At 38.2% G+C, this 15,292-nt stretch overlaps 2 protein-coding genes across 4 annotated transcripts in view; one reads left to right on the top strand and one right to left on the bottom strand.

Moving 5' to 3' along the window:
* The window catches only part of LOC124260282 (inner kinetochore subunit cnp20-like), a 37,816-nt gene extending 32,900 nt beyond the window's left edge, over positions 1-4,916 (bottom strand). For 2 of the 3 annotated variants that reach the window (XM_046694550.1, XM_046694553.1), the window contains exons 1-4: positions 4,857-4,916; positions 1,941-2,139; positions 1,016-1,211; positions 118-229 (exon numbers count right to left, since the gene is read on the bottom strand). In XM_046694550.1, coding sequence (XP_046550506.1) covers positions 118-229; positions 1,016-1,211; positions 1,941-2,135 — 503 coding nt within the window. In that variant the 5' untranslated portion in view covers positions 2,136-2,139; positions 4,857-4,916. Of the gene's footprint in view, positions 1-117; positions 230-1,015; positions 1,212-1,940; positions 2,140-3,799; positions 3,902-4,856 lie in introns of those variants that run through there. The other variant, XM_046694552.1, reaches the window with a different exon arrangement.
* A 288-nt stretch (positions 4,917-5,204) lies between these two features.
* Positions 5,205-14,439, top strand: LOC124260284 (nuclear transport factor 2-like). The gene is made up of 4 exons (XM_046694557.1): positions 5,205-5,393; positions 7,132-7,200; positions 9,593-9,688; positions 11,776-14,439. Exons 1-4 carry the CDS (start codon positions 5,286-5,288, stop codon positions 11,884-11,886), a joined length of 384 nt encoding a protein of 127 aa, XP_046550513.1. The 5' UTR covers positions 5,205-5,285; the 3' UTR covers positions 11,887-14,439.
* The last annotated feature ends 853 nt before the right edge of the window (positions 14,440-15,292 follow it).

Genomic DNA, 15,292 nt, shown 5'->3' with positions numbered 1-15,292 from the left:
TTGATACCCTAGATATTGTAGCCACTAGTGATACCACAGACCAAAACACAATCCCCACCGGCCCAATTGTCACAAGAAGGTTTCTATACTGTTTGTGTAGTTGATTAAAGCAGTTACCTGGCTTCTATGGGTTGGAAGCTCACTTCATTGTTGGGAAGGTCTCCCACACTTGACCGGGCAACAGATTTATCTCCCTTGGCAACTCTCACTTCTGGCGTTTGTTCCAAACCTACAATTAAAATTGTCATTACCAAATATATCAAGTAGATTATCTTTGCTGAAATTTTCCAGTGAACTATCTTTGCTTAACATATCAAGTGTATTATCTTTGAATACAGTTTTCAGAAATGTTAATGACTCTGAAGTAAAGAAATCAAAAACCAAACGTCTCAACTTTTGTTGCTGGTTACAGACTAAAAAGTAATTCCAAATACACAGCCATCAATGTTCAAGATGTGCTTGTTACATTTAGGAGTATCAAGCTCACCTTGCTTGCTGGAAGCGGAAAAATTATTGCAAGCACTTATCTCATTTCCTCATCTCACAAAACATTGCAGCTGAAGGTGTCAAGACATAGTTACTTAAATACAGCAACATAGGAACTGTGTATCAAACAGTTAGAAACCTAATTTTACAGTACACTGTAAGGAAAGCAGTGTTCACGAATGGTGTTTCAAAGTAACAGGACATTGCGTCCTGTAAGTTTCAGAGGTATGTCTGACCCACTGAAAATTCACAGGACCCATAGAATAAAAATTAAATACACATTTCAGATTTAACACTTCTTATAAGTGGCATTGAAATTATTAACAAACGTAACATTTGTAAACAGCAAACAAGTGTGATGTGTCACATACGACAACTTCAGTCAAAGTCATTGTGAAACATATAGTCGGACACTGGGGCCGGCAGGTGGTAGACTTCCATCGGACCACCAACGAATCTGCCGGATTTTTCAGAGGGTCAGACACTATTCGTGAACACTGGGAAAGCAGCAGTTTCCGATAACACTCACCTTGATCCAAAAAGCCTTTGATCATTGTCCTTGGTGTAAACTCATTAACAACTTTATCCATAGATGGAATCCCAAGGGAGGATCGCCGTCGTGATTTTTTTACCTTGGTGGAGGAAGGGGGAGGTAACTCCCCAACTCTCTTGCTCTTTCGTGTTGATGGAACTGCAGTATCTTGTGTGTCAATAAAACCTTGAATCTGAAATATCGTGTGAATCTGTCTGCAAAGGTACGTTCATTTCAGCTTTAGATACCGTATTTCTTGAAACATGTATTAAAATACTATAGTTGAACTAATTTGAGGTAAAACCATGACTATGACTAACATCATCAGGGACTGGTCATTTGTAATAGGGTGTGTTTGCTCCTGTGGGAAAAGGAAGGGAGATGAGTGGGTGGGCTTAGGGTTTTAGTTTGTTTGGTCGTGTCATGAAAAAATTGACACATTACTATTCTTTCAAATATCCAAAAATATATATCTGCACACTACTGTGGGTTTTGTCTTGTTGTTTAACACCTCACTCAGCAATATTCCAGCTACAGTCTGTAAAGTATCAAGACTGGACCAGACAAACCTGTGATCAACAGCATGAGCATCGATCTACACATTTGTGTGAACTAAGTCAGCAAGCCTGACCAACTGATCCCGTTAGTCGGCCTCTTACAAAAAGCATGGGTCTAACCTGGATCTTCATGGGTCCACTACTGTGGAAACTGTTCATCTAATAAAGTGTGTGTGTGTGTGTGTGTGTGCGTGCGTGCGGTGCGTGCGAGAGAGAGAGAGAAAAGGGACGGGGTCAGAGAGGGACAAGATGGGTGCAAAGAGGAAATGTATTGGCAGGGGGTATGAAAAAGCAAACTAAAAAGGGGAATAAGACACTATACAAAGATCTATACCAATTCTTAATATCCAAACCCATTCACATACAAGGTGCCTTGGAGTTAAGTCCTCTTCAGTGGCAGTTCGCTGTCGCTTTGATGCAGAAGCTGATTTGGAAGATGAACCATATGTTGGCGACTGAGATACAGGCCTTCTCTTCCTCGTTGGATGGGTGCTTTTCTCTGTCGCAACATTGTCAGCATATTGTTGGATCAAGTTCCGTGGAGTGTGCTTTGATGACATTTTCCTAACAAATAAAAAAACAATACATGGATCTATGATTTCTGCTGTATTATTATATTTCTGGAACTTATCAATGCATAAGATATCTAGTGATTATTCACACATGCAAGCCTTCATACATAAAATTCCAGCATAAACATAGCACATATGTCTCACATGTTATGACACACCTGCATACCAGTATCCAGGGATTAACATTGAGGCCTGTATTGGAGGGTCCCTGGGACTCATACTCTTAATTTTCAGGTGTCCTGGACTACAAAACTTAAATATTATTATTAATACTATGTTGTAATATTGTTGTAATTCAGTTACTGTTATTGTATTGTGTATCATGATCATCACATTGTTACAGTAATTAAATTGCAAATTAGTAGCAGACTCAATGATAACTTATTGTTACTTGATCAAAATGTTTACAAAAAGCATTTGGACTTTTTCTGTGTCCCTGTGGACGCGCTAATAAATTTTGTTGCATCTGTTGTCAATTTTTCTGCGTATAGGATGCAGGAATTTGCGTCCTGTAAATCCCTGAGTATTGGAATACTGCACAGTTTGGCTGCTGTTGAAATTATCCATCCAAAATTGGTTCTTCATAGGTGATGACTGACTGACTGAGTTTGGTTTTACGCCACTTTTAGCAATATTCCAGCAATATCACGGCGGGGAACACCAGAAATGGGCTTCACCCATTGTACCCATGTGGGGATTCGAACCCGGGTCTTCGGCGTGACGAGCCAACGCTTTAACCACTAGACTACCCCACCGCCCCCATAGGTGATGAAATGAAACTCATTTTCAAATGGTATACAGGGTTCGAAATACCCCATATATTAGCATGCCATGGCACACTAACTATTTAAATGGCACGGATAAAAAAGGTTCTTGGTGCCCTTAAGACACGCCTAAAGTTTTAGAGACATAACTCACCTCTAGTCATTTAATCCCCAAAACAAAACACTTACGCAATTACAAACAGCTAAAAACATTTATTGACTTTATCGCCCAGGAAATCACTGGAATTATGATGGATGATATAAAAAAATGTGGTTGTTTTTCCATTTAGAGTGATGGGAGTACTGATAGTTCGAGTATTGAGGAGGTAATTGTGTATGATTGATATATTGAACAAGTGAACCTGTCACAAAATTCTTCAAATTATCATCATCATTGCTATAGTCATTTATTCTGAAAAAGATGTGGGCACACTTGATTTCTGAAAGGCACGCTTAAAATCTTTGCCTGGTGCCCTAAGGCACACTTTAAAAAAAATGTATTTCTATCCCTGGTATATTTCTCACTTTGTTCCTTCATACAAACGTATGTACTTGAACATACTAAATAGAGTCTACTAGAATTTCCAGTTTTAGAAACCTCTGTTCCACAACACTGACTCACACCATATTGGCAATATATATTTTGTGTTAATCTGTTTTGACAAGATAGATTAGAAGGTTTATTCGAATGAATCCCTCTCCTGTAGTTAGTATTACATTTTACATGAACATACCAAAGAGACGCTGACTCATTATTGTACAACAAACAATAGCAAGGACAGGTGAATTTGTATTTCATATCTGTATGCATATCAACATAAACTACCTATAACATATTGAGTCTATGCTACCAATTTTCTGAGGTGAGTTTATCTCTCTCATACTTACGCTAAAGGTGGTCATCAGGTTTTACACATATGTACTCAAGGTGTGTTTCCGTGTACAGAAATGTACCCTAAAAACGTCAAAACACAGAAATGTAGAATCTACCTGGTACCTTAGACGCAACATGTAGATGATCCTGTTCAACTGATTGCAAGTGGTATTGTGCATTGTGAAATATTCGCTACTGTGTATGCTCATTTCTTATATAATGCAATTAAATGGATCTAATACAACAGTATGAAGGTTCCGATCAAGAAAAAGACACACTGCAGAATGGACTCGTCCTAGGGTATGTTTCTGTATTCTAATTTGGGCTAGGGTACGTTTCTGTAAAATTTGGAACACATCTGTACTACCCTTGCCGACGATGACAAAATTGAAATCATGATTTGTATCTCACTGTCACATAAACAGTCGTGTGAATTATATGATGAAAGGTACTGTTTGTACATTGTCGACAACAACCCTACATAGGCTTGGGAGATCGGGAAAGAGTTCCTTCCGTAACCCCAACCCTAAACCTAACCCTAGCATAAATTTTGGACTGTTAGTCATTTTGTGAGTTCTCTAGTAATTGTTGTGTTAAGTTTTGTTAATAATTTTAGTATATTGATAAATATTATTTGGGATGTGGGAACGGGAGGAACTCTTACCGGAGTTCGAGTTAAGTGTATTTATTCATAGGCGGATCCAGAGGGGGTTGGGGGTTTGCACTAAAATTGCAGGGGTGCGCACCCCCCTTTTGTCCTGAAAGTTCATTAAATGACCATTGAAACTCTCGTGAAAATGAAGTGTGCAATAGTGAGCACCCCCACCCCCTTTCTCAAAAAGCTGTATCCGGCCCTGTTATTTGATAAATCATTTGATAAATCATACCTAATAACAGTCTACACATTTCCCGAGATTTTGGTCGCCAACAAAATCAACCTGAACTTCCATGGATACACTTACAAGTTCCACTGACAAAGATAGCAGGCTTATGAGCCAGTTAGTGTATGCCTTGTAAATCATAATCTATGTGCTTAATTAGATTTCTTCCCTCTCAGAATGTGTAATATACCTTTTTTATAACCATAACATCTTGAAAATACCGCCTGTAATTTTGTTTTCCCGATTTCTGTTAAAAATATGTTTGCGGTTTATCCGAAATTAGAATAAACTGTTTAGTCATGTACACAAATTCCGTAATGTTCCACCTGTGAGGCTTATCATGTTTGTATTTCATAACAATATATAAGTGCCACTTTCCAACTATTTTTTTTTCAAAAACGTTTAACATGTACTCATTCGTTCCTTTATGGAATCTGTGAGATTGTAGAACCCAATCTCGCTAAATCGCGCCATCATCGCAATCGGAACTTACATATTGAACTTCACGAAAACGGACTTGAGTACCGGGTCGTACACAGCCGAGTTGTTCCGAATGTAGTTTCGCGAGATTGGCAAACGTGCATTTCGAAAATCACCGCAAGGTGCTCACGATCGCAAAATGGGGGAAATGGAACAATGTAAACTCATTGCCCATCAGTTCGTTCAAAACTACTATGAAACTTTAGACAAGATCGTACTACGACAAAATCTGACTCATGTTTACACGGTATGTCAAACTGCGGCGAAACATTCGTACTGCATTCCCGTCTCCATTTCAGGGGTGAGGCGAACTCAAATCGTAAGATGTTGCCGGATGCTTGTTTTGAGGGAAATAATTTTGAAATGACGTAGATTTACAGTAAACGGTGATATGTTAGATAATAGCCCGAAGGTCTTGTGAAGTTGCCGATCTCTGAACCTGCATCACCGTTCACAAGAATGTTTGCAATTCACTTTCTCCCATCAACTTTCATGATTATGTTGTTGTATGTCTACGTATATAGTTGTGTGTTGTTACACAAGTGCTGTAATGACAGTTAGATTGTCTGAGAGGTGAGTCTCTTCCGGATGATGGATGTAATGACTAGTTATTAATGGTAGGTCCTGCCAAATGCTATGTTTCAAAGTTTACAACTAAGGCAAACTGCAGTTTACAGTGTGCATCTTAAATAGCTCTAATGTGATTCCATCTGCAATCCAACCTCACTGATCTGCACCTCTTCAGTCCATACTGTTAGAGTAGATACAGAACCGTAACCTAAATTCGTGGATAACCTTGATTCGTGGATCTCGGTAATAACCATGCTATCTCGTTAATTAAGTCTTGTATGATGTCACGAAGCGGTACTTTTGATGTACACACAATACCACACCTCACTGACAAATATGTTCCGAATCTCTGCATTACACGTAAGCACACTGAATCTTAATTGCCCAACACTGAGATAAATAGCCCAAGAGCACTAATGCCCCTAATACCAAATTTTATGTTTACAAAATGTCAATTAAAAAGATACCGTTATCAACAACCTTCTAACATCTCGTCGTCTGCTTTCCTGGGTGTCAATACTTACTGCAATGGGCTGTCGTACATAGTGATATATTGTAACAGTCAATGGGTGATGATTGCAAATGGCTTTGGTAAACAAATGTTTCATTCACGAGTTGAATATTAGGTATTTTCAGTTTGCTGAATCAGTGAATAAAATAATCAGTGAGTATACAAAATGAAATTGTGCATTTAAAATATGATTTTGGTGCACTTCACTTATATCCACGAATCAGGGTAACACAAGTGTAACCCTATTTTACTCTATACTTTGCCCGTGGAATCCCTTCAAGATCATATGGTTTAGCTATACGATGAAACAACCCTTAACAGTATCCTTAGGTCTTGACATTCCATTGACAATCAAACGATCTTAATGATCCTAAGGAAAAGGTACTCCTTTGGTTATCCTTATGGTTATGTGAATTTGAGTAAAGGTTATTGGACTAATGTTCAAAAGATTGATCAAGTCAAATTTTCAGGAAAATCTTCAAATTCATTTAGTTTCATGGTTTAGTGGAGGAATATAGCAACTATGCAGCACAGATGCTGATCACTTGGTTAGTGAGCATTATTTTATTGTGAATAGTGCCTGTGTTAAACTAATGATTGATCAGTGTCGGTATGTTTATAATATTCACTTGACAACACTGTGCTTTCAAGTTAATGAATTTCAACCAAATACCTTTTCAAAAGAAATGTTTGTGTTCAGTAGATGACTCATTTGACAAAGACACTCCTGTAGACATTCTGGTTAAGACAGTGTGTATTGTTGCTCATGATATTGTCCTCAGGATTCTTGAACATGCAGCAGTCATGTAGCTGAAACTTTGTTGAGTGCTGCATTAAATGATATACATACCAATACAAACACCAAAGGTATTGAATATTTATTTCTGAACAATTCTGTTTTCAGGATGAAACCCAGATGATGTATGAAGGACAATTGTACACAGGAAAGCAAGCTGTCATGGAGAAATTAATGGTAATCTAAGTATAAGTTATCATATTACACAGTAACATCCAACTTGTGGTCTGTGTTTACATCCTGACCACATGCATAATACATTGTACAAGGTCATATCAAATCAGGGTTTAATGAAGGTGATCAAACGGGTTGGATGACTTGGGGAATGATTCAGAAGGGAATTCATTTTAAACTGAGGCATGTCTCAGTGGACTTAGGCTTTAAAACTGGCATTAATAAAAACAGCATTTGGTGGTGGTGAAGAATATGTTGAATATCAGTCTATAAGAAGTATTCAGATATATTTTGTATCCAGCATAGGTTGAATAATGTGTGCTGTACTAGCTGTCTGCAAGTACAGATATGACCAGGGTTTTATGGGACGCAAGATTCCTGCGTATTGGATGCAGAAATTTGGTGAAGTACCCCAAAACTAAAATCCTGTGAGTCCTTGTGGACGGAATATATCATTTTTTTCTGGGAAAGAACTTTCTGAGTTTGTAATGACATCCAATATTTATGTGTAAACATTTTATTTACAATAATTATTCTAATGACATTGAAAGTAACACATATCATAATGTAATCATTATCAAATGGGAAGCATCCATTATCATTGATTTCATGCAAATTGATTGACTCCCAATTTTGGAAATGGACTCTCAAAGAAATATGCCCTGAGTCCCCAGGACTCCTAGTTTCGAAGAGCTATGTAAAACCCTGTATGACTAGCTAATGTTACAGAGTTATTAATTCATATAAGCTCAGTTGCCAGTGATGAGTATTAAGGCCTAAAAAAAATAATGTTGTGGTTCTGATTACATGACCGACCCTTGACTTCTGGTGCCGACCCTATTTTGTTTCAGCGGAATGAATAAAATAAGCTTTCAGATACCTTGGTTTTTCCCAACACCAACAGATATCGGTCATTCTGATAGAGAAAGTCATATGATGGCAGCAAGCTTGATTGAATAAACAATTACACATTGATAAATGTGTTCTTAGTTTGTACTTTACTTCTAAAAATAATGTGTAAAAAAACAAAATCCAACCTACCTACCCTAAATTTTAAAGAGGTGTAGTCGGAACCACAATTTCTTTTTTATTTGGCCTAATAAAGAAGGACTGGTGATGTTTCCTTGTGGACTACCACATTTACCATTAAGAAATTCTGTAGCAGATAATGTGTATGGACTAGTGAAAATACAAATCAGTTTCTAACCCTGATTTGCATTCAGACTCTTCAGTAGCTGACTGTTCTCTTAATATCTACATGTGTGCTGGTCAAAATTCCTTTGTGTACACAAGTTCTTTCAGTGTTGTGTACACTTAAGCATAGTCATAGGCAGTGCACGATGTCAGTATTTTTCATCATGATACATATGATGGGTAACAGTGCCAATACAAGGAGACTTAAAACACCATTTTAGCATTTTCTAATCAGCCAGGCAGTGGTCAGGCTTCTATTCTCAGTATGATTGAGTTAATTTTTATTTCCTCAATGTATCAGATTTCTACAATTCCAAAAAAGAATATTGTCAGGGAATTCCCAAAGCAAAAACATAATTGGCTCTGATGTATTATTTTCGAAGGAATAGTTCTGTCCTTTGTTGGATTCATTTGTAATGATTGAAATTTGGGAACTGAGGTGATAAAGAATTGAATTTTTAACCTGGACTTTTGATCAGCAGAGCGTAAGATCGCTTTGTGTAACAGGGCCCTGTTAAAGCCTGTAGTGGGTGTTGTGTTACAGAAGTAGTCTAAGTAAACTTAGACTCAGTATTATTTGTTACACTGCTATACTGAGTCTAACAAAACCTTGTGAAAGGTCGCGTCAGGGAACCTTTCCAATTGACCAATCAGAACACAGCTTACCAAATCGCGAAAGTGGACATTTGCACATACCTTTCAAACTTTTACCTCGAAAAAGTTTGGACCCGAACGATTCCAAATGCTATTTTCCATACGATCGGTTCCTAGTGATGCATGCCACAGCTGTGAGTAAACATTCGCTGAAAATAGCGTTTTGTCAGTATTATAGCATGTCATCTCGGAAATATTAGCTTATTATAACCATGTCAACTGGAACCCCAATGCGTATATACTGCAAGTCAAATATCAGTGTTTTATGCAGATTTTCATTTGTTGGGAGATCAGTTTTGGCGACCGGGGACGAGAAAATCCATTTTGTAAGTCCCGCCGAACCCTAAATAGTAGCCGTTGTCTGATTGGTTAAATCCGTTCGGCCGTCTCGCCTTTGATTGGACGGTCATAGGTCGCTCAAAGGTTATCTGACGCGACCTTCCACAAGGTTTTGTTAGACTCAGTATATCAGTGTAACAAATAATACTGAGCCTAAGTTTACTTAGACTGGTTACAGAAGTAATCTTACATTCAACTTCACTTTCAGAACCTGCCAGGTAACATGGCAAGAATGTGCTCTGCCGTTGATGCCCTCATTATAGAGAATGGCTACCTTTTGGTGAACATCATGGGACAGCAGAAGGTGAGTACACATGTCCTAGGAAGGGCCATCTAACATTGCCTGCACCACCTTGCGTTACAAGTACTTGTGTAGCCAAAACATGGCTGTTCCAATTAACTATATTGACTGAGTGATTGATTAGTTTTCCACATAGCTACCAACTGTCCTGAATGTCTTTCCCATTCATTCATAAAGTTTATTCACCTTTTCCCCCACAAATAATAAAACCCACACAGACTTCACATTTACAACGTCAAACCTTCTACTGATTACATTTTTATCCCCCGCAACACGATTTTGCGGGGGTATTAAAATGAACTCCGTCCGTGTGGCGTGCGTGTGTGCATCCGTCCATCCGTGCACATTTGTCTTTTCCGGAGCAGAACTCTAAAACCGTTCAATATTTCTTCACCAAACTTGGCACATACATGGATCTGGTGGTGTACTGGTGCCTTTTGGTAGTTTTGGAATTCTGAATTAAATATTTTTGGCGTTTCCATGGCAACAAGTTCGACTTTGACTGAAATTAGTGGTAGTGCTCTTTTCCGGAGCAGAACTCTAAAACCATTCGATATGTCTTCACCAAACTTGGCGCATAGATAGATCTGGTGGTGTACTGGTGCCTTTTGGTAGTTTTGGAATTCTGAATAAAATAGTTTTGGCGTTTCCATGGCAACAAGTTCGACATACTGAAATTGTTGGTAGTGCTCTTTTCCGGAGCAGAACACTAAAACCGTTCAATATTCCTTCACCAAACTTGGCACATAGATAGATCTGGTAGTGTACTGGTGCCTTTTGGTAGTTTTGGAATTCTGAATAAAATATTTTTGGCGTTTCCATGGCAACAAGTTTGACTTAGACTGAAATTGTTGGTAATGCTCTTTTCCGGAGCAGAACTCTAAAACTGTTCACCATTTCTTCACCAAACTTGGCACATAGATAGATCTGGTGGTGTACTGGTGCCTTTTGGTAGTTTTGGAATTCTGAATAAAATATTTTTGGTTTCCATGGCAACAAGTTTGACTTAGACTGAAATTGGTGGTTGTGCTCTTTTCCGGAGCAGAACTCTAAAACCGTTCGATGTTTCTTCACCAAACTTGGCACATATCTTGGTCTGGTGGTGTACTGGTGCCTTTTGGTTGTTTTGAAATTCTGAATAAAATATTTTTTGGCATTTCCATGGCAACAAGTTTGACTTAGACTGAAATTGGTAGTGCTGCTTTCTGGAGCAGAACTTTAAAATCTTTCAATACTCTCCTTCCTCTTTTCTATATACACACCTAAATATTTGACATAATCATAACTCGTAGACATAATCATGAAGAGTATTTTGCCATTGCGGGGGATATTGATGACTTTGTCTTCTTGTTTATATTTTCAAATCACAACATTTCTTTGCACTAGCTATTCAAGCTTGTGGTACATTTATTCCCAACCTTTTTTTTGTGTTCAGTAGAGACTATTATTAACTCCATAGTGTCTAGGGCGGTGGGGTAGCCCAGGGGTTAAAGTGTTCGCTCGTCATGCCGAAGGCCCGGGTTCGATTCCCAACAAGGGTACAATGTGTGAAGTCCATTTCTGGCACTTACGACTATCTTAGCGCTAAGAGAGCTTAGAAAATCTAGGCCCAGAATCTCATGGATGCTACCAATAATGTTTCATGCATAGAGCCATGATGCTGGAGATTAGGGACCCCTTAGTCATGTTGGTCATCCTCAAAATAATTCAAGGTTAATCACGACATACTTTTGATGACCGCGTCCGTGGTGTAGTGGTTAGAGCGGCTGCCCGGAGAGCAGAAGGTCGCGGGTTTGATCCGTGTGTGGGTACCATGTGTTAAGCCCATTTCTGGTGTCCCCTGCCGTGATATTGCTGGAATATTGCTAAAAGCGGCGTAAAACTAAACTCACTCACTCATGCTTAACTGCGGGATGGTATCTCAGTGAGCTAGCACTATAAAACCAGCTTCAGTCTGGGCTAGTACAAGCAGCCACACATACACCCACATGCACGTCGTCATATAAGCGAAATATTCTTAAGTACGACGTTAAACCCAATTTCACCTCACCTCATCCTTTTATGTTAAGATGTGCTGTGCTTTGTTTCAGGTTGATCAAGACCCACCACTAGGATTTGTGCATTCATTTGTTCTTGCACAGAAGGATAGCCGTATTTTTATCGCTAAGGAAATATTCCGATTAGTGCTCCATGATGTATAACTCTTTGATGATGTTGATGAATCCAGAAAGTGACAATAACACATACGCTGACGTTGAACCGGCGTGCACCCTGGTATGTAAATGTGTACAAAACCTCTAAACGTGCCCATTGTGATTTGCCCACTTCTGATCAACAGTGACAGCCAGTGATATCTACATCCTTCCCATCAACTTCCTCCACTTCTTCAGCCGCCAAGTTCTGTATCAAGAATTGAAAATATCATCTCTATCTCTGTACAATCACCATGGAAACTTGTATTCACGTAATTTGTTTTGTTGCAGTTTAGTGGTAAGGGCAGTTCATAGACAGTTTCTTGCATGGTGACCATCTTGTCATTGTTTTCAGCTGCTCTGTTCAAAGTTTGTCATATTAATCTGCTTGTCTCTGTTGATTTGGCATCTCTACCATGTATTGGCCTCTGTGATTTTTGTATCGGTAACATGTTTCTATAGAAAATGAATGTAGATCAAGTCAAATTTACATGGATATGCGTTAATTACCTGTTGAAGTATGACCTGTTCAGTTTTGCTTTAAAAAATAATTTCACAGGTATTCATTTACGAAAATATCTTTTTTTACACCAACTTTTCACACTAACATGGATGGTTTCAGTTGAAGAACTCTGTCTTTTGTTAAACATTAACCAACGGCCTCTGTACATGCACAATCATGTATTGTCCGCAGTAGATTACAGTATTCCTCTTTTTATACTTCTCTGGGAACCCTTCTTTTTTAAACTGGGACCTCTAAAGTTTGGACTTTGGGTCCACTTGCACTCCCAGAATAACTAAGTCATATAAATCCCTTAATAGCAACGAACAGGAAACTGAATAAAACAAGCAAATAGATTGATCTGGTCGAGAATCATGATGTAATCCAAACTGAGCTTTGAATGTTATGCGATCCAGGCAGGCAAACAAGAGACATAAAACCTGGCCAATAATATTTCACTTCACAAGTAATGGATATCAAGCAGATGGCAACATATGGACAAATTTTATGTCAAATTTAAGAATATATAAAAATTATATTCGTAAGATTAATTGTTTGTTAGGTTGTTGTGACACTGATACACCAACTTCATTGAATAGTATTGATGAAGATGTCAAGTTAATGTTTTGTCTTTCTCAAAGATGACCTTGAGGAAGAGATAACAGGGTATAGGTTTCCAGACCTAACCGTGGAAATATACACAACATATTGTAATAAGCTTTACCGATGACTGATGTTGAATATTGTTCACAGTTGGTTCAGTACAATTTGAGCATTTAGACTTAATTTCATTGATCTTAATTGTAAGTTCAACTGAATTTCATGTATTTCGTTTACTATCATATTTTTCCAGCTTGTTATTTTTCCTAAAAAGTTAACTGAGTTATTTGGATTATTTCATGAACATATCACACAATTTCACAACCTAATTAAAACTGGGGGTTTTCTTACGGTATATGCTATGAAAAATGTGTTGTTCTTGATCAAATTCACAGATTGTTTAGGTTAAGGCTGCACAACTAACATGAAATTTGCTTTCTAATCTTTTTTTGATTTATTCCTTAAATTGCAACTTTTGGATAATTATCACCATTAGATTGTATTTGTGTGTGATCATTGCACAATTGAATATGAGCGTCATTGGTTTCAGCCAAAGTATTTGTTCATAGGTTCAACAAAGAACATACATTTATAACGAAATGGTATTGATCTCAGTTACAGATTGGGCTAAAAAATGTTCATCTCGTATGGCAGCATAAAGAAAATTGGTTAAGGAAGTGACAGTGAAAAATTGTTTTGTTGTCAAATTCACTAAGATGATTTTTACGAATGCAGTCCTGATTACATAAAGCAATAATAGACAATCCATCATCAAACAGCCTGTAATCATGTTTACTGCATGATAGATAATAGCAAATTGAATCAACTGAAATGGATAAGAGAAAATGATAAATAATAAAATAATAAGAATCAGTCCACTAGATTATCATGTGGGTCAATGGGTCAGTATGGGCTCAAATAGAATTTACGGTGCCCTTATGCATTAGACAATTTGCCCTGTACCTCCAAATCGTACCTCCACATTCATGTTTAATTATTATGAGGCTATTGCACACACAAAATGAGGGTGATAGGCCTTTAAAACATTGAATACCAAGAGCACATTACCACAGGCAGACAAGACCAGTGTAAGGGACAATTAAAGGGGGACTTGGTGATCTGCTTCTCATCCGCAGGTGAAGCTAGAATCTATCAATGTTGTAATTGTGCCATGCGTGAAACAGACATTGTTTAAGTGAATTATTGATCTTTGTTAAATGCTACATGAGATTTGATAAAGAGCTGTGGTGATTTGAAATGTGCTGGGACTTCCAATTAGCAGAGCTTAGTCCCTCTTTAAGGATGTTGGGTCCTGCCTGTTCATCCTTGTGGCTGCAGATGACTACTTGTCCCCACGGGAGGCTGGGTAGGCTGCAGATCCTTCGACTGTTGTCCATCGCTGGTATAATCTTCAGTGTTATGAATACAATGCTTACGAATAAACCTTGATCTGTTTTTGATATGTGTTGTTGTTGTCATTTCCCATTATTTTCTCTAAATAGTTTGTTGTTTTAATGCCACACTCGCAATATTCCAGCTATACGGCAGCAGTAAAGACGTGGATGCCAGAACATTGTTTCCTCAGAGTTCTGACAGTGTAATGCATACAAATACAATATTTGTTTGTCGTTTAACGCTGCACTCAGCAATACCCCAGCTATATGGTGACAGTCTGTACATAATCAAGTCTGGACCAGACAATCCAGTGATCAACAGCATGAGCATCGATCTACACAATTGGGATACGATGATATGTGTCAACCAAGTCAGCAAGCCTGAACACCCTATCCCGTTAGTCGGCTCTTTGGACAAGCATGGGTTACTGAAAAACAATTATATCCCGCATCCTTAGGGGTCCTTTCTCTTAATAACAAATGTAGGTAATTTAAGTGTTGTATTACAATCTATTTGGAAGGATCCACTGACATTAACTCTCAGGAGTAAGAACTTCATGTATGTGAACATACTGTTTAAAGGTACTATTGGGAAAATTATGCTGCAGTACTATTGGGGGCTATGGGTAAGCCTAGTAGTTAAAGCGTTTGCTGGTCATGCCAAAGACCTGGTTCGATTGCCCACATGGATACAATGTGTGAAGCCCATTTCTGTCCCCTGTCATGATATTGGTGGAATATTTCTAAAAGCATGGTAAAACTAAACTCACTCATATTTTACCATTTATACCAACAAAGTTTCATTGACATTGAATTTTCAGAGTCATGATGACGTGCAGAAATATGACAGTGCTGTATATGGTCGGTAGGGGTGGAGTCCCAAATGATAACAAATTGCTCCAGAGTAGAATGTTTATTT

The sequence above is a fragment of the Haliotis rubra genome, unplaced genomic scaffold (genome assembly GCF_003918875.1).
Source record: "Haliotis rubra isolate DU_JTF1 unplaced genomic scaffold, ASM391887v1 Scf76, whole genome shotgun sequence".
In the NCBI taxonomy this organism is placed as follows: Eukaryota; Metazoa; Mollusca; class Gastropoda; order Lepetellida; family Haliotidae; genus Haliotis; species Haliotis rubra.
The sequence above is the reverse complement of the archived record's forward strand: the minus strand, read 5'-3'. Positions and strand labels throughout refer to the sequence as shown.

Excerpts from the sequence above, each read along its gene's own strand:
- LOC124260284 (XM_046694557.1), top strand. The coding sequence starts at position 5,286 with ATGGGGGAAATGGAACAATGTAAACTCATTGCCCATCAGTTCGTTCAA. Across the intron at positions 5,394-7,131 it reads ATCTGACTCATGTTTACACG|GATGAAACCCAGATGATGTA; the intron begins GTATGTCAAACT and ends TTCTGTTTTCAG. Across the intron at positions 7,201-9,592 it reads CTGTCATGGAGAAATTAATG|AACCTGCCAGGTAACATGGC; the intron begins GTAATCTAAGTA and ends CTTCACTTTCAG.